General features: G+C 50.0%; 2 protein-coding genes across 2 annotated transcripts; both read right to left on the bottom strand.

Moving 5' to 3' along the window:
* Positions 1-6945: 6945 nt before the first annotated feature.
* LOC137670625 (forkhead box protein J1-like) lies at positions 6946-8356 on the bottom strand. The gene is made up of 2 exons (XM_068413554.1): positions 8348-8356; positions 6946-7740 (listed from the first exon to the last, which is right to left on the bottom strand). The coding sequence occupies exons 1-2, from the start codon at positions 8354-8356 to the stop codon at positions 6946-6948; spliced, it is 804 nt and encodes a 267-aa protein (XP_068269655.1).
* A 904-nt stretch (positions 8357-9260) lies between these two features.
* On the bottom strand, positions 9261-24042 carry LOC137670624 (exocyst complex component 7-like). The gene is given in 8 exon segments (XM_068413553.1): positions 9261-9451; positions 14431-14442; positions 15481-15565; positions 15567-15655; positions 16945-17167; positions 17704-17809; positions 18500-18684; positions 24034-24042. Coding segments are annotated over 8 exon segments (885 nt in total). The 3' UTR covers positions 9261-9275.
* Between the last annotated feature and the right edge of the window lie 961 nt (positions 24043-25003).

Here is a 25003-nt window from a genome sequence, read left to right as displayed (position 1 = left end):
AGCAAGTTGCTCCAGGAATCACAATTGTTGGAAAGGAGGAACAGGGAAAAGAGGCAAGGAGAGCAAGAAGAGCCCCAGCTCTTCCCCCCAAGCCCTCCCTTTTGTAGGGAACTGGATGTTGATGCCATAGAACACACCTGTGGGGCAGCCTGGGGCAGCTGCCCTGGATTTATCTGCTAAGGGCCTTGATCACCATGGCTGGCCACCAACTGAAACCAAACCCCAATGAAAGCAGGACACACCTCTATTCCCAATTCTATCCAGCCATCCCTGGGCCAGCCTGTACACGGGCTGCGCTCGCTCTTTGCCCATTTCCCGGGAAGGGTCCACGCCACACAAGTGGGGGGATCGTAGACCGAGGGATTTACGGAAGGGATGGCAAGAAGCCGCAACACGACTTGGGTGGTGGATGGAATCGTTATTTGGAGCAGGAATTGCCCCAGTATGAAACCGACAGGCCAGTTTGGAACTAGGCCTACAGCTATGGGCTTTAGCCAGTGCTACGTCTGATGCTCTGAAGCTTTTAAACCATCAATTACAACATACCAGTCAGATGACCATTCCAAATCGAGCTTTATTAGACCTGTATTAGTTCTGCGACACCAAGTCCTGGATCCTCAACAAAACCTGCTGCTGATGCTGCTGCAGGAATCCTCGCTTGCGTGGTCTTGGTTTACAGAACAATGAACAACAAACCTTGAAACGGTGAAAATATAAAACAACTCCCAAATTGTATTTCCCTTACACCCCCCCCAAACTATTAAGAAATTCTAATGCTAAAATAGAAGTCTCGTTGAATATATAATATATAATAAATTATATAAAGACATCTAAAGAGGCAGACTTGCTGAATTTATAGACCTTTTCTTCTTCCATAGGCACAAGACAGGAGAGAGGTTGAAGTCAGAGAATGCAGAAGGGACCTGTATTTACCTGCTAGCGAATTATCACACTACACCTACCAACTACACGAGACAGAAAAAGGAAAGAGAGAGAGAAACACAGAGACAAAAGGGTGAGGAAATTGCACTTAGTCTAGGGAGTGCTAAGCCTCCAGACATCTCATGTCTTGGATGAGATTTAGCAGGTGCTGTCCTTTAGCCCTCAAGGAACACAAGCCGTGTCCATTTCCACAGGAAAAAAAAAAAAGAATCATGTTTCTTCCTTTAAAGGTAAAAAAATAAGTAGCGTTATATTTCTTCTCTTGAGGAAACTCACGGACTAGAGACTTCTGGTGTGGCCCATAAAGCAGCTCCTGTGGTGGTTTCTCCCCCCGGTGTTTCTGTGAATAATCTTATGATGGAGCTGGTAAAAGTCACTATGGATGTCTCTGTCTCTAGAAAATCTTGTCCCTTTTAAGTCCCAAGGCCACGGGGGGAGCATCCTACTAAAGTCTGTGTGGGCTTTGAATGCTGACTGGTGTCTTACAAGAGAGATGTCAGGCTGCTCCAGTCGCTCACATCTGCTGGCTGTTGGGGTCCACACGAGGAAGGAACTACAGCACAGCAATATGATGCTCTAATAGTCCGCTTTATTTTGGTTAACACAGCTCTTTTATAGCATACATACTTCCTTATCTCGCGGTCGCGCCTTAAGCTATTGGCTGCAAGCACTGTGCGCGCTCTGTCCACGCGCCTCTTCTGCTGTTCTGATTGGATACTTGCTATGAGCCTAAGCAAGCTTTATCTTCATACTTCCTTACTGACTCATGCTCTTATATAACAGTGTACTCGTATGTTCTCTCTATAATTTTCCCACAGTCCAGGCCCCTACATCTCCCCCTTTCTTTCTTAATATAATAGCAATGGTTCTTGATATCATTCCCTGCAAACCTTTTATGATACTGAATACCAAGACAAAAATGAATAGCAATACATGCGCCAAGCCTTTCACTAGGCTGGCTATCCACCCTCCAATTCCCAGATCACCCAACCAGTTCATCCAAAAACCCATGATGTTCCCGCATTTTCTGTTCTGGATTCAGATTCTGGAGTCATGGCCAGATGATACGTGCAAGGCGGTGATCACACCTCCTCAAGGTCTCTGGTGTTAGAGTTGTCTGATCCTGTAGCGTCAGCTGGTTCATCTAACCACGGCTTCACCCATTTGGCCGGAACCCATTGGCAGTTATTTCCTGTGGAGACACAAGCATACCCTCTGCCCCAGGTTATTAATTGCTTTGGCCCTTCCCAAGTGCCTGATTCTGGGAAAAATACCCTTACTGGTACGTTTGTATTACTGAAGTCTTTTTGATTTCCCTGCCCGTGAGCTATGGCAGGTGGTGTTTGTGAGTCCTGCTTAGGGTTTAGCCAATTTAATACAAACAATGTTTTACGTAGCGCATCCTGTGGTCCCATCTCCCCGTTTTCGAATAATTTCTAAATGCTCTTTTAATGTGCGATGCGCACGTTCCACAATTGCCTGCCCTGTAGAATTGTATGGAATACCGCGTACATGTGTAATACCCCATTTCTGCATAAATTCTGCAAATGATTCAGATCGATAGGCAGGGCCATTATCAGTCTTAATTTGTTCTGGCTGGCCCATTACTGCAATAGCTTGCAACAAATGTTTTTTAACAGCCTTAGCCGTCATGGAGGTCAGGGCTGTAGCCCACACGTGACCGGAGCAGGTGTCAATCGATACATGGATATATTTGAGTCGGCCAAAGGCAGCATATTCGGTGATGTCTGTTTGCCAAATCTGTCTGGGTTGGAGTCCCCTGGGATTTGCTCCCGCAATCTGTAACACAGGTATTCTAGCACAATCAGGGCAAGAAGCTATAATCGCCCTTGCATCAGTCTCTGTCAATTGGAATTGCGATCGCAATGCTGCTGCAGATTGGTGAAAAAACTGGTGAGATTGTTGAGCCTCTGTTAATTTTGCCTGTGGAGATCTGTCCACCGGAAACGTGGATACCAACTGATCGGCTCGGGAGTTTCCTTCCACCAAACCTCTGGGTAAACTGGTATGGCTTCTAACGTGGATGACAAATACCGGGTGTAGACGGTGTTGCATTTCATGGCATAGGTCGAAAAGGCTTTGAACAGCAGTTCATTGGTGATATGGCGAAGCAACAATCGGTGTATACGTTTCACAACCCCTACCACGTATAGGGAATCCGCTACCAAATTTAAGGGTGCTTCGCGCCACTTTTCTAAGGCCAGGAGTACAGCTTGTAATTCTAAAACCTGAGCAGATCCTTCTGCTACGATGACATGTTTTCTCCGTTCTCCCTGTTCTTGCCATACAAATCCAGCTTTTCCGGTGCGGCTACTTGCATCGGTAAACACCGTGATTGCTTGCAACGGCTCACTGACGACAATAGGCCTTTCTTCCAGTGATATGTGAGTTTTAAAGATGGGGTGTGACGGATAGTGATTGTCAATCTGCATCGTCATGTTCAATAGGGCTAAGGACATAAGTTTTTCTCGTTGACATACATCTGGTAGGTAGTTGAGGCTGATTGGAATAACAAGCTTGTCAGGTGTTCGTCCAGCCACAGCTAATAGCCGTGCAGTCCCTTTGAGAATGACTTGAGCGATAGCTTCCCATCTTGTAGTGATAGTCTTTTTACCATGAGAGGGTAAAAACACCCATTCCAGTACTTGAAGTGGGTTTGACTGAGATGGGTCCCATTGTCCTAATATGCCTGACACTTCAAGATCCATATTATAAATGTACAAGTGCACAGGTAATTCAGGCACTACTCGTGAAGCACAAGACAAGGCAATCTTTTGAGTTATTACTTGCAGTGCAGATCGAGCTGCTTCTGTGAGCTCGCGGGATTCTTGAGGTGCGGAACCCTTCTGAAGCATTTCGAAGAGAGGTTGAAGGTCTGCATTGGTGATGCCGCAGACAGTCCTTACCCACTGAATGTCTCCCACTAATTTCTGTACATCGCTCAGGGTCTTCACATTTGCTCAAATCTCCAATTTCTGAGGTCGAACAGTGGATTCGGTAAGCGATATCCCTAGATATTTCCAAGGTGTTGACAGCTGCACCTTTTCCGGGGCTATGACCAGGCCCCACTTTTCCAGATCCGACTTCAATTCTTCTACCACTTCGCTGGCGATGGTTCCCTTTAGCAAGTCATCCATATAATGGTAAATCAGCATTCCCTCATGTGTCTTTCGAAATTTCTGTAGAGCCAGATCCACGTACCACTGACAAATTGTTGGAGAATTCTTCATACCTTGTGGCAATACTACCCAATGATACCTCTTCGCTGGTGCTGCACAATTTATGGAGGGAACTGTAAATACAAATTTTTCACAGTCGTCCGGATGCAAGGGTATCGTGAAGAAACAGTCTTTGACGTCGATCACGACGATATCCCATCCTCGTGGTAACATAGTAGGTGTAGGGAGCCCTGGTTGTAACGGGCCCATGTCTTGCATGACAGCATTAACAGCCCTTAAATCTTGGAGTAATCTCCATTTCCCTGACTTTTTAGGTATTATAAATACAGGTGTGTTCCATGGGCTTGTTGAGGGTACTAGGTGACCTGCATCAAGTTGTTCTTGCACCAACTCCTGTTAAGTGTGTGAGCTTTTCTTCGGGTAGCGACCATTGGTCCACCCAGACGGGTGATGTTGTTAACCAAGTGAGCTTCAGTAACACTTGCGGATGTAAAGCAGCTTGTGTCGCACCATCGGCGTACTGGCCTTTCCCTAGTGCGTCAATCAATGTCAGTCTCAAAGGGTCCCCGTCACCTCGGTGTACGTTCTCAACAGCGGCTATCTCCAGCTTTTGCTGCCACTTTTCCAGAAATAACAGGTATGCGGTGGATGGCAACATCAGTTCGCCAAGAGCACGTGTGTCCACTTGTGTTAATGTTTGTTTTTTAAAGAATGACGTTAGCAACTGCATCACATGATTATTGTCCACTCCGTACTGCATCACTGCTTCTTGTAACTGCTTCACAGTTTTCCAACCAAACGGTGCCCCTTGACGACGATCTCCTTGTGTGAAAACTGGCATTGCGGTGATGCTATGCGGTAACATTACGCCTTCGACGGTAGCCTCTCGAATGACGCCCTGCCACCGTTGCCCTGGATCATGACCGGGTAATGCTTCAGGCCGTGTATTGTGTTCGTCACCAGGGTCATCGGAATCTGAAGAGTTTGGCATTGGCGTAGATGGGGCTCGGCCTTCCCCTGATGGTCTGTGAGTGCTGTGCTCTTGTCGAGAAGGGTCAGTCAGACGGCGCATGCGTGACGGAGAAGACGATGTCCCGCCCCGGGGAGGTGACGGCCCGCCGAGGCCGCTCCCAAACCTGTCGCCTCAGTACGCGTCCGCTGCGGCCCGCTCCCATAGCCGGCCTTCGACACGCTGCCGCGCGCACTTCAAGATTCTTCCCTCTCCGTGCGTTAGCGCTGCCGGGGTTAGTTCCGGTTCTGCTGGCGGAGCTTCCTGCTTCTCCATAGCCTGTCCGAGAGCCTCTAACCCGCCAGACAGCGCCTGCGAGGCTTTATTGTAAGCGAGTTGCCGCGATGTTTTACTAGCTCCTCCATCGGGCTTCTCCATTTTTGTTAGTATGTGCTGCATTTGCTGTTCTTGTCGCTGCAGTAACTCTCGCAAAGGCGCGTTACTGTCCGCTTCGGGAGCGGCGTCTGACTCATTCGTTTCTGCTTCCATGGGGAGGGGTACAGTTTCAGGATTCACCGGTGGCTGTTTGCCCTCGTCAGCCTCCGGAGGGGGTACCGAGACCCCAGATGCCGCCTCCGGCCCCATTTCATGAGGCATTAACGGGACTGACGGGACTGTTGATTCTCCGCCCCAAAACTCCACCTCAAGCGCGGGGTAAGCGGCGGGCGCGGAGCCTGAGGCGGGGGGGGGGGGGGGGGGGCGGAAAGCACCAAGCCTGCGGGGGGGGGGGCGGAAGGCACCAAGCCTGCGGCGAGGGGGGGGCGGAAGGCACCAAGCCTGCGGCGAGGGGGGGGCGGAAGGCACCAAGCCTGCGGCGAGGGGGGGGCGGAAGGCACCAAGCCTGCGGCGAGGGGGGGGCGGAAGGCACCAAGCCTGCGGCGAGGGGGGGGCGGAAGGCACCAAGCCTGCGGCGGGGGGGGGCGGAAGGCACCAAGCCTGCGGGAGGGGGGGCGGAAGGCACCAAGCCTGCGGGAGGGGGGAAAAGTATCGGCGAATCCTCGTAGGGAGGGGCTGCTTCTACAGGGTCCGCCGGTAACTGCTCTTTCTCTTCTGGTTTTGTTAGTGCTTTTTTGAGAGCGGATTGCACTTTCGCCTCAGAGGACATAACCTCCAGCATATCCCTCGCTTTTTACCAAGATGTAGCTAACTTTTTAGCCTCTTTATTTCCCACCGTAACTGATTTCCAAAGTTCTTGCCCTAGATTGTCCCAGCAAGCTGCAGAAAACAATTGATCGGTGGCTTTTAGCAAGCCTCTTCGCTGGCCCCATCCCAGCAAAGTTTCTACTTCTTTTCTTTTTATCTCAGTCTCAGTTTGTGCGGCTATCTGCAGAATACATTCCACCGCCGCCTTTTCCAGTGCAGATACTGCACCCTCCATCCTGCTGTTAATCACGTAGGCCTACGATTCCCCGTCTCTCTCGGAGGGCCCAGCTCACCTCCGCCGGAACGGCAGTCACCCTCGCATCTTTCGTCTGGTCCCCCTTCTTCTCCGATGCGACGATCACGTCGGGGTCACCACAATGTTGGGGTCCATGCGAGGAAGGAACTACAGCACACCAATATGATGCTCTAATAGTCTGCTTTATTTTGGTTAACACAGCTCTTTTATAGCATACATACTTCCTTATCTCGCGGTCACGCCTTAAGCTATTGGCTGCAAGCACTGTGCGCGCTCTGTCCACGCGCCTCTTCTGCTGTTCTGATTGGATACTTGCTATGAGCCTAAGCAAGCTTTATCTTCATACTTCCTTACTGACTCATGCTCTTATATAACAGTGTACTCATATGTTCTCTCTATAATTTTCCCACAGTCCAGGCCCCTACAGCTGGCAAAGAGGTGTCGTTGAGTTCAAACACCTGCTCCACTTTGACGGGGCTGAGGAGGTAATCGGTTGTCTCTTTATCCCAGGCATGGTGCAGGAAAGAAGTGGCCATCAAGGTTTCAAAGTCCGTGTTGTTCTCGCTGGACTTGGTGAGGACCTGCTCCTGATCCTGCTCCCGAGGACCGTTGATGTGGTGCCCCTGTACTGTCAAGTCCAAGCCGTGCGTTGTGGAGCTGGTTGGTGATGTGAGCTCCAGATCGCCACAAGTGGAGAAGTCTCCCTGCCAGCTGGTGTTGAAGAGGGCTTCCCAGTCAAAGTCACCTATCAGCAACTGCAGCTCCCTCTCCTCTTCTTCGGTCAGCAGGGCAGAGTCAGAAAGCCGAGGCACCTTCTCCGTTCCCTTGGGCAAGGGCTGCTTGCGCTTCTGCCCTGCTTTGCCACCCGCTGGATTCCGGTTCCGGCCGCTGGTGGCTTCTTCAAACTCTTCCAGCAGCTGCTGTGACTCCATGTTGATGTTGTGGATGTTATTGGAGGTGTAAACCGAAGCAGGTGGGCTGGCGACGCTCTGTGCCTCTTGCTGGGCTTTTTCAGTAGCGGCCGGGTGGATCTTCACTGAGGGTGTCCTCTGCTTCTTGAGGCCACTGTTCTTGAGCCGGTCGGCATATTGGGGGTCAAGCTTCCAAAAGCCGCCTTTCCCTGGCTCGCCCTTCTCCCGGGGCACCCTGATGAAGCACTTATTCAAGGAGAGGTTGTGCTGGATGGAGTTCTAGACCCAAAAGAGAAAAAAAAACAAGGTTGAACGCGTGTCTGCTGCCGTAGCACCCTGCCCACATGGGGAAGCTGGTGGAAAAGCACATTTTCAGCAATGACCTTTGGAAAAGAAAGCAGAAACGGCAACGTGGAGACATCCCAGGCTGTGTGCCCAGCAGAAACTGCCCTGGCCTGAGTCACCCAGGAGCATTTTCTTGCCTCCTGTCTCATCCAGCCAGATGTGGCAGGAGCCAAGGGGTTCAAGCTAGGACCTGCCAACCAAGGGGGAGCTTTTGGGCAACTCTCCTTGCTTTTAATCTGGGGCCATGGGGCCTTGGGTCATGCAGAGCACAGGGTCTGGAAAAAGCCCCTGTGCTTCGGGCTGTCCCCAAAGCTGGTGAGCCTGGGGGCTGTCCCCTACCCCCTGGGAACACGCTCATGCTAGCTGGGGACAACAGCCCTATTTTTGCCCTCTCTTGGGCTACCTGCTGAGGCCTCGCCAGCTCGTCACAGCGCTGGAGCCTCCTTTGGCTGTCCAAGGAGACAGGAGACCTGCCCTCTGCCCTGCTGGGAAAGCGGCAGCATTCCTGCTCTGAACCTCCCCAACAAGGGATTGGTCCAACAAGCGGCATCTCCCCGGGGGTCCTCTCCATCCCTCTCCTACACCTGGTCCTCAGCACCCAGAGATGCTCGACCTGGCGATTTCCCGTGTGCTCAGCCCCGAGGGACTCGGGACCCCACGAAAGCTGCGGAAAGGTGGCGCTGGGATCAGAGACATCTTCACCCCAGAGCCGAGAGGAACCGCAGGGACCAGCGGCACAGCAGGTACCTCCCTGCTCCCAAAATGGCCCTCAGCTGTCCCCAGTAATGGCTCCTTCCCTCTTCCACCCTCGTGGCCATGCCATTTCTGCACACCCAAGCTGTAAGTTCTGAATGGGATAGCAGGCACCAGAAGTCCTATTTGTACCCACAACCATTACAAATCCAAACTCAAAGCCCATCTCCTGCTCAGCACGAGAATTTTTTTCCCCCAAACAAGTGATGTTAGTCACCATCTGGGGTTTTGTAGACTACAGTGTAGGTGCTGAAGAGAGCTACTTTGGATGCACACACTGCAGGAGGCAGAAAGGTCTTAGAGATGCTTTGAAGCAAGTGACCTTCCTTATCTGGTACAACCTCTACAAGCAGAGGAGATCAGAATATGGAAGACAACCATTTAGGTAGGTCTTCACAGAGAAAATATGCAGGCACAATGCACTGAGTTAGCTGTGGTCTGACACTTCAGCATCAGGTTTGGAAAGGTCACTAGGAAACTGAATGTCTCAAAGTCCAGGCAAAAAGAAAAGAGAACAGAAACACCACAAGCAGATGTCATCAAAGCAGAGCTTCCGTTAGCCAGGTGGCTATGGTGGGTCAACTGCTTTAAGGTAACATTCCTCTCCACCTGTATTTATGTTGACAGAGACTTTGAAATTCAGACACTAAATTCAGAACAATAATTTGGCCCTCCAGCATCTCCTTGGCTCCCCAAGGACGGCTGTCCACCAAGCACTAGGCTAATGGAAGTCCCACCTGGAAAAGCAAGGCTGATACACAGAGAAAGTCAAGGGTGAAGTAGCTAGAGCTGTGATTACCTTCCATAGGAATGAGGTTAGAGGCCCCCTTTTTCCCATCTAGACCATGCTGAGAGTACTGTTTCAGAAGGTTCTGAGCCTTACGGATCGTGCCTGTCACCAGAGCCAGAGAGAAGAGACAAGAAGACCTAGAAAATGAGTGAAAGAAAACAAACCCAGAACACCAGCCCTCCACCAGCAAGTCACCTGGGCCCAGCAAGAGGATGCTGGGCACCAATGAGCATGCTCAGTACAGGAACGTGAACCCCAAACTCATGTCCAAGCGTGCAGATACGACGACATTTCCAGACTGTTTCCCTGTTTTGAGGGTGGGGGCATGAATTCCAGCCAGGGTTACAGAATCAGGGAGTGCTCAGATCAGTTTGATGAGGTGTATGGCTGGGTGAGAAAACACAACCAGAGAAGGGAGGCAATGAAGCACCCTTCCCTGCAGTGAGTTTATTTAAGCCAGTACTCTGCAGCCAAGCACACAAGGTTTGCTGCTTTTCCTCAGCTGTGGAAGCAGGGCTTTGCAGTACGGACAATTCCTGTCTGACAACACGTTGCCCACTCCCCAGAGCCCCAATCGCAGCCGCTTGGTTAGAGCTGCAGAAAGAGGTGCCTTTCTGAGGGGTATTTGCTGAGCATGCTCAATACAGACCCATCAGGAGCCCCACAGCCAAGACAAGGAATGATCTCTGGCATTACAGGAAGCGATAAAAGGGTGACAACCTCTGGGCTCAAGAGAGCAATTTTAGCAGCAATTCCCACCACGGGAATCATAGAATAATGGATTCTGCCCACCCCTGTCTAACTCACATTAAGTCACCCTAATCCCCAAGACACTTCTCTTCTAAGGAACTGCAAATCAATTAAAACCATGGAAAAAAAAATAACACTGAGTTAAAAGATTTATACTTAACACACACAAAAAACAGACAGAACTGAACAAAAGCCAACGCTGGATATACAGCTAGAAAGCACAAAACAAAGCATTAATGTGACAACTGAAGACTAAGCACTGTTTCCACATTAAAAGGTTAGTCGTCATGCAACAAGCTACAATTATCACAAGCACATGGACACCCTCTCACAGTAGAGCTTTGCTGTTGCCTGCACAACAGGGAACATAAAGTTTTGGGAAGGCAGAAGGAGTTTCTATAGGAGACCCAGATGAAACAGAACTGGGCTGAGCAAATGCAGAAGGATCCAAGAAATAAAAAATGCTGCTGCCAAAATTAAGAATTGTTCTTCCGCTTTAAAGTAATAAATACTTCAAACATGCAGAAAATCCCTACTAACTGTAAGCCACAGCGCAGCCTGGAAATGAGCGTTGGCTGCCCAAACGCTGAGGCCCGCTATCCCAAGCGGAAGCCCAAGTACACACTGCTACAGAACAGCATCCTGGGTGCACGACAGCTTCGTCCCATAAATGGATATATGGTAGGGGGAAGGAAACTTCAAGCCCCCCAGACACTGCATCTCTAATGGAGGAGAACAGGAGAGAGAAGTTCCTGCTCAATCACCAAGCTGCCTTAACCTGGTGCACTTACTAAATAACAGAACACAGTTCCTAAAGCGTAATGCTGCACTGGCAACATTTTTCTTCTACCAGTTCAGAGTGTTCTCAACCACTTAGTAAAGAAAAACAAAAATCATATCCATAAACCACATTCTTCTAGCAGGAAACTTCTCCCCTCTAGACCCACACCAGGGAGGTGGGAAGACTTACACCCTTGCTGTGCCGATGCATTTGCTCCTAGCTTCCGCCATGTGATCAGATGAGAGGGCTACGCCTCTTCTTCCAAGCTTCCCGATGCTCTTCGCACCCAACGCTTTCACTTTATTCTTAGCTACTTTCAGAAACCTTAAGAGCTTGGGCACAACAGCAAGTTCCTCTGAGCAAGCAGGGCTGTAGCAAGCTCTGGAGATATGCACTAAGCTCTATTCTTACTGCTGTCACCACAGCCCAGCTGATGCAGAGCAGCTCAACCCAGGTATTGTTCTTCTACCAGTTCTTTCATCTTCCCCACTTTCAAGCATCCAGGGGAAGGCGGGGAGGGGGGGAATAATAAAAGAAAGAGTGTAAATTGGTGTGAAAACCAAGCAGACAGTACAACTGCTGCTGCTGTCAATAGGATCTCACTTCACAGGTACGCAGTGCACGTCTCCACAGCCCACCCCTGACACTTTCTTCTCAGCTGAGAGCTGAAACGCCTCTGCTGCATTTTATTTGCATTAAGCACAATTACCTGTCTTTACGCTGACACACACAAGTGTTCATGGGCATCACTTCAGTGCTGCTGTATCCCTCTTACTCAGCATTGTAATTAGGCTTTAACGGATTCTAGTGGAAGCCAAATGCTTTTGTTCCATGACTGTTTTCCCCTATTTAGGCAGCTCGCAAACCAAATGGGATGGCGTTTCAGCTCCTAATGAAAACATCACGTTCAAGCCAGGCAGTGATCAATATGGGAAGCGGGAACAGGCTCTTTATTCTGCCACACAAAGACTCCACAGCCTGCCTTCAGGTAGCACCTCACTGCTAGGTAAAACGGAGCATTAAGTAAACTGGAAAAGGGCTCCCCTATAGCTTGAAAAGAGCCCCCAAAGCTCCCAAAAGTCAAAAAAAACCACCTGAAACTTTTGCTCCTGTGGCCCAACTGTTAAATAAAGTGGCTTTTGGGCACACACAAGGCACGGTTACCCAATTGCACACTGTTCTGTCTCTCTCTTCCATTAACCAAGCAGAAGGGCAACGCATCCTCTTTTCTTAAGCACCAGCTGCAGGAGTCTTTATAAAACTGGCTAAAGCTCTCTGGCTTTTGCTTGTAGGCAGCCAGGCTTGGTGCCCCTACCAGCATCTTCTGGCCCTGGCAATGCAGAGCTTCCGAGCTACCTACTGCTTTCAAGCCAACAAAAGAGCACTAGGTCTACAGGCATCCCATAGAAGCAATATTTTATGTGCCTATGTTTGCAGAAGGATGATTGGGGAATTTGACTACACTTGCCCTCTGAGACAGACTGCTGACATTTCAAATGGCAAACTACTAAAAAAAACCAAACAAAACACAGATTGCTTCATCAGTTCAACTTGACTTGGCAAGTCTTGTCTAAGAGGAGACAACTCTGCTTTAGAAGCATCTCCAGCAGTCAGATTTTCAACTGCATGCTCTAACAACAGGAGACGGTACAGGGTACACCAACAAACAAAACAATAACAGGGAGATGAAGAACCTCTGAAACAACACATGGATATGGAGCATGTTCTCCAGAATCCACCTTAGTACCTGGGGAAGAAGGGGGGGGGTCTCTGCCTTGGTACCTTGTCCCTAATACCTCACCTTCCCTTTAGCTGTAGCTTCTCTTGTGCTTCACTTTGTGGGTAAACAAGTTATAGCACATCAGATTTAGTTTGTTATTTATCCCTTGCAACAGGTTAAAATGTACACGGGGGTGTGCACTGGGATATTCTTCCTTAAGGTCTAAGGAAACCAGCTTACTTGTTGGAAACATGAGAAAACCTGCTTGTCTGAAACCCACATTGGCAGAACTTGACTTTACTTGCTGAAGCAATAGCACAGGAAAAAAAATACGTTTGTCCATAATTGAACAAAGGCTAAAACCAGGGGAATCAAACACCACCAGATGAATATTGCTATGAAAAGGGCCACTGTGCCCGTGTGAAGAGGGTCTAAGACCTCCACCTCAAGAGCTGTCCTTGAAAGTTAATGGAACTGCAGAAAAATGGGTGAATCTCTGCTCAAAGACTATTTTTCTTCTCCACTTTTAATTTCACTTAAGTACAATTTAGTAGCCATAAGAGATGGCTGGTGTATGAGGTTTAACCACCCCTGTCCTTCAAGAGCTACAGTCTGGTTCTCTGTCCTGGTTCACGGAAGACTGGGGACAAATTAGCCACTATTTTTTCTTGAGATAAACAATACCCCAATAGATCATTTGAAATGCTCTTTCCTTCATACACTGTCAGCTCTGTAAGTGCATTCAGACAGTGCTCTGTGCCTTCTACCTGTCCCATCTCACAAACTCCAACTAAACTGGGCAAAAAGACATGAAAATCTCCTGGCAAATCCACACCCAAGACATTCATCACAACAAGTAATTCTGGATCCCCAGATGCATCCATTTCCATTAGGAGCCCTGTTTGTAGGGAACAAGTGTTTGTGCTCTCGAATGTGTGGGCTCCTTTCTGTGCTATGTGAGCATCCAAGATCTGAGACTCATCAAAAAATTTCCTAGTGATTTTTTTTTTAACCTGCCCATGAAAAAAAATCCCCTCCATCTCTGACTATTTACCTAGAGCATAGGGGAGATGTTACAATTTGGCAGGCTGCTCAGAAACGTTTGCTGACCATGCTGACTTCACAGCAATCGAAACCCAGAGATCTTTGCAGTATCAGGTGATAACTGAGAACCGTGGACCAAATCCAAAGCATTCGCAACCTGAGTTCCCCGTGGCTCAACTACAGATCCCCATGTGGCATCCTTCCAGTACAGAGCTACTGAACCACACAAAAATAATTTTTACCTATTGTAACCATGCTGTTGGGCAGGAGCCACTATTCAGGAGCCAAGCAAATGACTGCCATCATGCTTAGGAGCAATTTAAATGCTGTTTTTCTCCCGTCTGCAGCATAGTTAGTTCTCCTTAGCAGAAGGTATTGCCCTCTACAGGTCTCCCAACACTGGGGGCAAATTCTTATGCAAATAACTACCTGCCAAACTCCAGAGGAAAGCCAAGTGTGGGGTGAGACATCCCCTTGTCAGGTGGTTCTCTGCTAACAGAGGAAAATCCACTGAAATTCGCAGACTGACTGCATTCACCAACTGCAACTTGCACATCAGCTTTCAGGAACGGCTCCAGAGCACAGCAGCAATAGCACAGATTGATTTTAAAAGACCAGAGGGGTGATCTCTGGATGTCAGAGCCTTCCCCAGCCAGCCCTCCCTCTCCAAATATCCCAGGCACACCCTCTGCTTTAGCAAGAAGAGGCCCAGCAAAGCCTCTCCACACACAGAAGTGAAGAGAGCAAGCACCAGGGCCAGCACACGCACGCATAGACGCACATTACCTGGGATGAGGACTGCATTCACATCAGGATTATAAAAATAAACACAACACAGTTAAAATGGGTATTTCTTTTCCTCCCTTTCCCCATCCCATCCATTCCCAGTCCCTACCAACATTTCTTACTATTTTCCTGAACCCAGGAAGAGTATTTGGACAACACAGGAAAAAATATTAGGGTGGGAGAGTATTGGCCAGGTGAACCTACAGAAACATGAACTTTTCTGACTTTCACCACTATTACAGAGGAGACAACAGGGTGCTGTGACACACAGAGGGACAATATCGCTGTGCTGCTGTGGGAGGTACGTGCTGGCTCCTTCTGGCCGTGCTCCCACTAGATGGCACATTGCAGAGATGGGAACTCCAGCTCTGTGCTCCCGTACACCCCGAATGACCGGCCTCACCAGCTGCAGAAGATGCAGCAAAGCTCCATTCTGAGGAGAGGTGGAATAACCCACCAGCCACACTCTTAGCTCTTCCAAAGACAGGCCGAGACAAAAGCTTTAACGGCCCTTCCAAAATTCAGACAACTTTGGGTCTCATTTCGGTAGGCACCTGCCTAGTCCCCATCTCAACTCCTGAGGAATCCTTGGTTTCTAGCACAATAATAATTTATTCATAACTAATGATTAGAGTGATGTGTTTTATCAGATCTGAGTTTTCTATTTTGCTGTGGTACAGTCTACATTCCATATTCCAAAGCTGAGGACAGCTGTTCTTAGATCATATCCTTTTATAGGCCTCTCAGGTCTCTTTTTACTCAACTCCTTTGTTAAGGCAATGGCCTTTTCTCTGCCTGTATACAGGACCCCTCTCCTCCTTTACACTGCCCAGATGACCTGACAAACAGAGACAGAAAATGTCTGTAATCTCAACACTGAATCCAGGGCAGAGAAGAGGTGCTTATCTCCAAAATCCCACCCCTGCTCCTGTCCTAAAAGCACCTTTTAGACACAGAGGCTACCTCAGCAGTGAGATGGCCTGCAGATATGCGTTTGATACCCAGGCAAGAGGATACACAGTACAGTGATCACCCGCTTCAGGGACTCACCCGGTCTCTTGAGTGGCTTTTTGGTGGGGGTGTCCTTCCTTTTGTTCTGAATGGCAGGGGAATACGGCACCCCCGTGGAAGGTGGAAGAGCTGTTCTTACGGAAATGGTCTTTCAGCCCCTTGATGGAGCGGTCGAGCTGGACAGAGCAGATTTGGAAGTAAACAGTCATGAAGTCTAAGGACATAAGGTAGAAACAAGATTATAAGCAAACAGGGAACACTGTATCACAAACCAAACCTTTCCTGAAACACTGTGTGCCCCAAGGGGACTTACTAGCATTGATGTGGGACCCCAAGTGTTTTTCCTTCCCAGAACCTGTTTCCTTCAAAAACTTCTTCCCCCTCCTTCCCCTACAGTACTCATTCCAGCCTCCCCACCACACACATCATTAAGTCTGTGCACCACTACCAAGAGCACATCAGTTGTGGAAGTGATGGGAGACATTTGTGCAAGACGTCGTCAATTCAAGTGCTCAGTTTCTGGCATGAGAGACTTTACACATTTCTCAGGATTCAGGGCACTGAGAAACTAAACGAGGTGTTCATAACTTGAAAGCAGAATACAAACTGACTAACAAAATACACTATATATGCTTGAGTCACCTTTGATCATGGAAAAATTCTTAAGAAGCTTTTTAAAGATGTTCTTCATACTTGGTAAGCACAGTAATTCCCACTCAGAAATAAATCATTGAGGCAGGGGGTAATTCTAGCAGCTATATGTATGGGAAAGTACAGGTTTCCTATAACCAGTCCACAAAGTCATTCCTTCCCAAAGGAAAAGTTAATAAAGGAGAACAAAGCTGTAGGCAGATTTTGATGCTGCAGAACAGGAAAGAAGAGACATGTACTGACTGAAGAAAGTCAACTATGCTGCTTTCCCCCTGCCCTGTGTCATATTTAATACAAGAAGTTCTGTCCATAAACAGTTCCCAAATGGGAGTAAGTGAACAATGTCTCGCCCATTTATAATACCTGAGCACTAGATAGTTGCAGCTCCATCAGGAGGTATTAGAGATTCAAGTTAAATGGATTTCTGCTCTAGGACAGACTATGCATTAAGATAATTTGTGCTTTATTTACACAGCTCTTTCTCTCCTCATATCCACCAGGAAATCATTCTGTTCAACTGACAAACCACCACTTCAGTCTCACTACAAACGCTGTAAAAAGAGCAGAATCTTAAGGTAATTGAAAGGAGACTGAACTACTCACCTAGAAGGTGCCACTGAGGCAGTCACTAGTTCTGCCAGTGCTGCCAGCTACCAACAGCAGCGTGACTCGTGGTTTGTCAGCCACAGCAGCACCTGAGCAGAGGCTTCATTGCCGAAGGTGTGCGATCTACAGGCCAAGCTGTGCAGTGCTACACACAACCCTCAACACCCTACTTTTGGTCTCAACCACATGTAGTTGGAGAGCACTAACCTGGTACAGAGCTACAAGGGAACAACACGCAGTACCAACCTTGATTCCTGCCATTTTCCACCAGCCAGCCAGAAATGCGGATGATATCGTGCAGGACACTCTCCGGCAGGTGCTCCAGAGACATCTCCTCCTGCGTCTCCATTTCGTCATCCCCGCTGATCAGGTCCAGGATGAGGATGGGTGGGACTGGCTTGGTGTGTCGTGTCATCAAGCTGCGGAACTCTGATTCCAGGGACTCCTTGCCCCTCTCAAAGAGGGATTTCTGGCACAAAACAGCAGAAGGACAGAAGCAGCACAGGGCTTCTATAATCAGTCACTCACAAGGATTTCTGCACAAGAATGTACTTTCTGCAGTGCTTCTAATGACTGTCAAGTACCACATGCTTCAAACTCCAACAATGTCTGTAACTAAGAGGTTTTTAAAGCAAGTTAAATGAAAAAGTGCTTGGGAGTTGCTCAGTCTTCAAGTGGGATTTAAAGAGATCTCCCATTCTGCTCCAGAAGTTGAAGGACTGACAAGAGCTACTCAGGAGAAGGTTCGATCAGCTCCACCACACGTGCAAGAGACGCTTTCAGAAGTCCTACTGGCGCAACGCATAAAAGGGAGCAAAAGGCCACAAGAGGAAATGCTGCCGAGTACAGACTTAAACAGAAGCCAAAACAACTGTTTCTTCAGCTGTGCCCAAACACCTCCTTCACCATGCAGCAAGCCCATCAGCCTCTCACAGCAAGAGGGCAAGTGGCAGGGCTACATCTGTCCCTCTCTCACCCATGCCAGGTTCCAAACCCACAACCTACCACACGGTTCAGCTCTGGGCTGTCTGGATTGTTGTCCTGGAAGTATTCCACTGCCTTCTGGATTTTGTCCATGCAATTCAAGTATTCCTCCAGCCTCCCAGTGGGGCTGAAAATAAAACCAAAAATAAAAAGCAGTGCCCCAAGAAGCAAAGAAAGAAGATATCAATAAAGCACCAGACTGAGCTCAGGATAAAAATAACAAGGAAAATTTCAATTCCCTTTTCTTCAACTGGGAGATCATGGGATTCCCTTTTGCCTCCACTCAATGCCACAGCAGAACACCCAATCCATTCAGCAAGTGCAGAAGTACTGATGACTGAGCAGCACACAACTCTCAGCTTTGCCTTCCTCTCCTAGTCAGGCCCTGATGGGCAGGCAAAGGAAGCCCCACATCCCACCCCAGAGAGGGGTCATCACAACACCCTCCTGGAGACTGAAAGCAAGCTCTAGAAGAGTTCCGATTCCTCCTGGATGCAGCAACAACATCAACAGGGCAGGAAGAGCCTTTGGGAAAAAGGCAGAGGAAAGAAGAGAAGCCACTAGTGCTCATGAGATTCATATGGCATCATGTGGGCAAAACCTGGAAGAGACACCAGTGCAGAATCTGAGGAGACTTTGCCCTCTGGGGACTGCTGAAGGTCAAGTCAGAAAGCTTTCTGGTGGACTGATGGTGGGGAAAGAGTGTGGGAAGGGAACAAGGAACATTATGATGAGTGTGTGGGGTCAGCTCCCCTACCTCTATCCCTAAAGTTCAATAGGATGAAGCTCCCCAGCAAGATCTAGCTGCGCAACTCACCCTTCCTTTATGATCTTCTCTGTGTCCTTAGCCACGTGGTAGTAGCTGATGACGTGATCCAAGCAGGACAGGGTCTTCTCCACGTTCTCCTGCAAGCGCTGCAGGTTCTCTGTCTGTTTATGGACAGGGATGATCGAGTTCTCCAGCTTCATCAAACGACTTTCAAAGGAGGAGAGGATAGAAACCTACAAGCCAAGAGAGAAACAGAGAGCTGAGGACATCCTTCCACCTGGATCCACACAGTAGGGTAGTAGTTAGAGCAGGGCAATCAGGGACCTTCAGGTCACAGCTGCTCTTTTTGGGCTCTGTTACTAATTTGCCATGGCTCCTCAGGTGGGCTGCTTAATCCCTCTATGTCCTAATTTCTGTCAATAATTACAAAACTGATCACCTGCCATACAGAGATGGGCCAATCTCAAACTAAATGCTTGTAAATCATGAAAATAATGTTCCAGGACAGTACTAAGGAGAAGCAAAATTTTATTTGACAGCAGGAAACAAATCCACAAGAACTTCCCAGAGGTGCCCTAGGTAAAAAGAGCAACAAAAGCATAAACCAGCAGCCACTTTGCTCCATGCCACTAAGACCCATACCTGAGATGCACAACATGAAGGCACAGGACCAGTATAGTATGAACCTTCTTTTCCATCATAGACATTTGTTCTTTAAGAGGGACTGTGATATAGCTTCTGAAAGGTGAAAAACCTTAGTAAGCTCATAAAGGGTGCCTTAATATCATCTTTTCTAGGCCAAATTGTAATTCTTTCAAGATTCACTCCTATGTTATGTTTTCCACACTTCTCTGGTGGTGCCTCTATGACTTTCTTAAAGCACTAAGCCCAAAACTGGACACAGTATACTAGCTGAGGGCTTATGAGCAATCAGAGCAGAATTACTTTCTACTTAAACAGAACACTCCCAATATAAACTCCAAACAAGGCCTGACTTTATGAAGCAACAACATGATGCTGTTGCACAAACTAGTCTGGGGTCTATTAATACCTGTTCCCAGGAGAGGGCAGACCGTAAAGAGACAAGGCCAACAGTTCATTTGAGCCCTCACCTCCCCAGGAGAGAAGCTTAGGATTGAAACATTCATCAATCTTCCCCTTTGCCCAGCCACTTAAGTGTAAAACACAGATGCAGAACAAGTAGTTTATTACTCTGCATTCCTCAAACAGGCACGATGACAGCCTTGAAAACAGGCCGAGCCGAACCCCTCCAGCTCCAATTCAGCGACGTCCTCACAGGACACGGGGTCCTGAAGGGTTCCAAAGCCACCCAGCTTCCCCCCTGCCAAGGTGCTGTGGCGGCCATGGCCAGGCCCAGGCCTGCTCTGCCACACACCTCGAATGAGAAACAAAGTGTGGAGGAAGATTACAGGGGAAGAAGATTACAGCGGTTTGGGCCCAGGGGAATGAAATTATAGAAATTTGAATATGAATTATGGAAACAATAGGCATTTGCAGGAGTGTGGGTCATTCTACCCCTGTGCTGCATCCATTTTCCAGAAAGAAAGGCTACCAGAACTGGGAATCTGCTATCTCCTTGCTCCTGCAGCATGGGTTTATCGCGCACTGGGACAGTTATGGGGTTCTGCATCTTCATAAACTAGTGTCCAACCTGGAGCAGGGAGCTGGTTTTATCAGTACAGAGAGTCCCACCCTGCCATCATTGTGTGCTGCTCCGAGGCAAGGCTCCTGCTGCGCAAAGGGACTGGTGTGTTCCCATCCATCTTCCCCTTGTCAAACCACCCCGGGCTCTGGAAAGGAGCTGAACAGCCCGACGGACTTCTTTTGTTCAACAACTTCAGCGTGTTTCATAACCCACCTTATCACGCTGCAAACAGCTGTGCCTGGGCTCTAGCTGCTGCGAGGGACGATGCACGGCCAAAGCGCTGTGTTTTCTGTGTGTGACATTGCCCGGCTATGACTGCCTGCACATGTTTTACAGGGACACCTGCTAGAGGGGATCTTGTCCTATGGGGTGTAAGAGAGAAGATCCCTGTCTGGGGTCAGCACCCGGCCCCTCTTGTGCTTTTCCTCACTGGGCCGGTATGAGTGGGAAGGGTTTTTTTTTTCCCTGTACAGTAGAGCCATCTCTTCTTTTATAGCAATCCATGCTCTTTCTGCTAACACTCACACCCTCATTCAAAGGGCAGCCAGAGCGAAAAGGAAATCTCCCCTTGCTGAGCCTGGGGAACAGTTGTGCTGTGTATCATCTCCTGAAAAGCCAGTGAAAAGACTCCCTCACCCCGCCATGGGGTGGCTGAGCCCTCAGAGCAAAGAGGGGGAGCTGGGATAGAGGCACCCGGCCCACATCCCACCTGCCAGCTAGGGTGTAAAGGGTGAATAAATGTACAGAGAGTCAGTCTGCCAATAAGTGGTGTAAAAACTGCCAGTCGGTGCAAACAGGAGGTGCAACGCCACATCCGAGTGGAAGCAGGAGAAAAAAACCTGGCTTGCAGATCAAATGCAAAGAGTCAATGCATCAGGGATTATTTCTGGTAAAACTAAAAAGAAAGGGTAGAAATGCTGCAGTTTGAATATGATGTGTTAAACCACAATGCAAAAAGGCACAAAACACACCTGGGACCTTCAGTCTGTAAATACCCCCCCAGCTCATTGCTGGGTGTTTCTGCAGCGGTGGGTGCAGCCAGTGGAACAGCAGCTCCGAGACAATCCTGGTCCTGCCGCCTTCTTGCCAGAGCACCGCAGCCACACCGCTCTTCCTGCCCTGCAAACCACCAGCCGCGGGGTTCCCGCGGGCCCGGGAGGAATCGCTCTGCGCCAAAGCTGCCGCGGCGGATGAAAGGCGAATGTGATGACTCAGCAGCGGCCGTGGAGGAATGCTGAGTCACCCTTTGCTTCCCCCTCCATGAGACGGAACAGGAAGAAAAAAAAAAAACTTTTTCTCCCTCGGAGAAGGGATTTTCATCCAGGTGGATGCGTTCACTATCAGCATGGGCACAGGAGGCGGAAAACGCAGCCAAAACGGCTGAATAAGGATTGCATCCTCAGTGCAGTGTTCAGCTGGGGCTTCGGTGCACTAACGAGAGAGCTAATGAGTCCCTTTTGCAGCATTTGCCAGGCAAAGCTGGATCCAGTACTCTGAAACCCAAAATACAGGATCAGATTGGAGCCTGACACCTTTGGCGTGTTGGAGGCCGCAGAGTTCAAACGTCACAACCCCGTTGTTCAGCAACGGGAGTTTTTGCCACCGCAGGCATGAGGAAGTGGCTCCCGCTCGCAGGGATGTGACAGTTGCTTCTCTCCGAGGACAAGGTGTTCAGGGAGTTGGTCACCCAAAACGCTGCAGAAAAGAGAATTGACTTGATTTGCAGGTGAGGAAACTGAGGCAGAGAGGGGCTTGGCTTTGCGTGCTCAGGGCGTCACTCCAAGTCACCAGATATCACCCAAAGCCCCATTTCTATTGCTTGTCTTTATGGTGGTGAAGGTCATTGCACAAAAGGTGTAATCTTGATAAGATTTGGATAAATTCAATTAATAGTAGCTCTCAAAGCAGGGACTTGCTGTCCCCTGCATTGTGGCTCTGTCCTGCTCACCCCAGGAACAGTTTCTGCTTAAAAAACAGTCACTTTATTGCAAACAAAAAAAGTGAATTATGCCTGTCCTTACCTCCCACCAGTGGGGTTAATCCTGCTCCTTCACTGAGGGGACAGTGGGGACGCGACGGGGCAGCGGCACTCCCCGAGCCACGGGAGCTGCCTGAGAGGCACACAGCGTGCGGTGGCGAGGGCAAAAACGAGATTAATACAGCCAGGAGCCTCCAAAAGGGCTTTGCATTTGATGTGGGAGAGGAGAGAGATCAGAATACGGAGGAGCCAGGATTAACATAAAATTACAAAACTTTCATTATGGGCTGAAGGGCCGACCCGGGCTGTGTGCCCCTGCGGTGTGACCCGCCAGCGCCCTGGGCTGCGAGGACGTGTGAGAACACCGTCTCCGGTGGCACTGCTCTCGCCTCCTCCCCAGACACAGCCTATTCTGTCTCCCCTTGAGCCAGCCAGATAGAAAAGGCGATTAATCTTCAGCCAGATTAATCTTCAGCCAGAGAAACCAGAGTTCTGAACTGGCTGAGAAGTCCCCAACTTTCTCTTCCAGGTGGGTTTAAAAGGGGAGAGTCCCTGAAAGAGTGCATCAGTGTGCAGAGACAGGGCATGGGATGCACCCAGGCACGTGCCCTGGCTGTTACCGTGCCCATGAACTTGAAGGGATGAGACAGGAACCAAGCCCACCAAAGTACTTTGCCTCCCTGGTAACATCCCCAAGCCCCACTGGCTTCGCTTTGATCCTGGCATGGGTCTGGAGCATCGCGATGTGCCATAGGGATCTGAAGTGTTCCCAGAAAACCAGGTCCGTGTGGGACAGGGTTGATGTTTGGGCTCCTGCAGCTTCCCAGTCCTTCCTGTGCAGCACTGGCTGCTCCAGGGAAAGGATGTGGCACGGCAGCAATCGCACTGAAACGCGCCCAAGCACTCGCCTAACGGGGAATCCCTCAACAACCCTCCGCTCCTTGCAGGAAGGGGGTTCGTGGGGATCAGCCCCTCGAAGGCTGGCCCTGAAAGTCCCCTCAAGCCCCCATCTAGCACAGACACAAGCTGTGCTCTCCCTCCCTCCCTCTGGCTTTATTTGTAGAGGGAATTAAGGTCCTGCTGGGAAAACCTCCCCTGTGCTCTGATAACTGCCTGCATAGCCAGCTCTAAATGGCTTTTTGTAAATGAATGACCAGGATTAACGAGGTTCCCCTCATCTCTGTTTACTTAGCACTCTGCTGGAATGGGGGGAACAGGGCAGAGACCCCCTCCTCCAGCCAAGCCCCTTGGGGCACCAAGGAGCTGGCACATACCAGGGACCAACATGGTGCCACCCAGCACATGGCGGAGCCCTTTCTCTCCTCCCTAGAGCAGGAGCTGGGGTTCCCAGCTGGGCGTGGGATGGGTGGGATGTGTGAGCATGCACTGGGAGCATCGATCCCAGGGACAGAGGAACTACATGGCACCGTATTTCGTGAGCTGGGGGCCGCGCTGGGGATGATGCTCATTCTCTCTCTATGCCACATTGCTGGGGAAGGAAGGGGGGTGTTTGCTATGCGGGTTGGTGTCGGGCGTGCGTCCCCTCATGTGACGGGGACAGGGAGGCTGTGCAGGGCTGCAGCTGGACCTGTGCCCCTGGCAGGAATGTGCTCGGTGACCCCATGGCTGGCGAGGAGCCACCCAGTGAGGCCACGGAGTCTGCCGAGGGGCGCAGGTCCAATGAGCCACGTGCGGAGGGGTCCCTCCTCTGCTGTCCCTCTCCGCCCACAGTGGGGCGTGAGGGCCCTGCCTTCGCCTGCTGCCCTCCTGGGGGCTGGAGCCACCGCAGCCGCCTTGCCACTGCACAGCTCTGACCTTTGGATGTTTGCACATTCCTGCCTGTTAATGTGTCTCATAACCAAAAGCTGCTGGGATGGAGAATTACTCCCCCAGCACCTGCAGGTCTGCTCTCCCCGTTCCCCAGCCGGGAATCGGTACCGTCCCCATGCCGGGTGGGAGCACAAACAAACCCCTGGCTCACGCTCAGCCAGCAACACCTCTGCTAGGAGCAATGGGCATCCCACCCCTCGACACCAGTGAGCCCAAAACACTCACTGAGCTCCCAGGGCAGACGGCAGTCGCCTTTCCCAGCCAGGCACGGGGAAAAGGAGTGCCGTTTCGGAGCGGAGCCGCGCTTCCCTCGGCTGCCAGGCTGGCAGACAGCCCGCCAGTGCGACGCCAGGCCAAATTCTTTGAGATTTCTAGGTCAACACCCGCCGATTGTAACGTCCCCAAGCCCTCCCGCCGTCCACGCTGGCCTCCAGCCCAGCAGCCCCCGCTGGCCTCCAGCCCAGCAGCCCCCGCGCACAGGGTGGGAGCATCCCGGGTGATCTGCACCCGACATCGCCGTGCCACCCAGCCTCACCTGTAACTCCCAGATATTCGGGGGTTATGCCCACATTGCCCCGAATTGGGCTGGTCCCCAAATACACCTGCTCGCCCTCGAGCTGCCTTTGCTGCTCGGCTCTGCCCGCAGCAGCACCCATGGGTGAGGCGGGTCCACTGGGCACAGAGCCCACAGCCTGCCCCTGCTTGCACCTTTTTTGGGGAGTTTAAGGCCCATCCACTGGAGTCAGACACCAAAGGAGGGTGTTTGCTTTGGATTTCTAAAGTGAGTTTCTTACTGTTCTAATGGCAGCGAAAAAAAAAATATCTCAGGACGTGGGATGGCCCTAACGCTCCGAACCTGGAAATAAATCACCTGAAAAAACAGCCTTTGTAAAGAAATCCCCGTGGCCCTGGTGCTTGTTTGCAAACTAGCCAAGTTTTGACCTCAGTGTGACGCGGTTTCCCAAAGAAGGAGGCGATGCTGGCACTGCTCCAGCAGCTCAGCCCCTCTGCTGCGGGGGCTGGATGCGTCCCCCCCACGCCCGGGGAGGCCACGGTCCTGTGGCAGTGTCGTGGGCAG

This window comes from Nyctibius grandis, chromosome 15 (genome assembly GCF_013368605.1).
Source record: "Nyctibius grandis isolate bNycGra1 chromosome 15, bNycGra1.pri, whole genome shotgun sequence".
Classification (NCBI taxonomy): domain Eukaryota; kingdom Metazoa; phylum Chordata; class Aves; order Nyctibiiformes; family Nyctibiidae; genus Nyctibius; species Nyctibius grandis.
The sequence above is the reverse complement of the archived record's forward strand: the minus strand, read 5'-3'. Positions and strand labels throughout refer to the sequence as shown.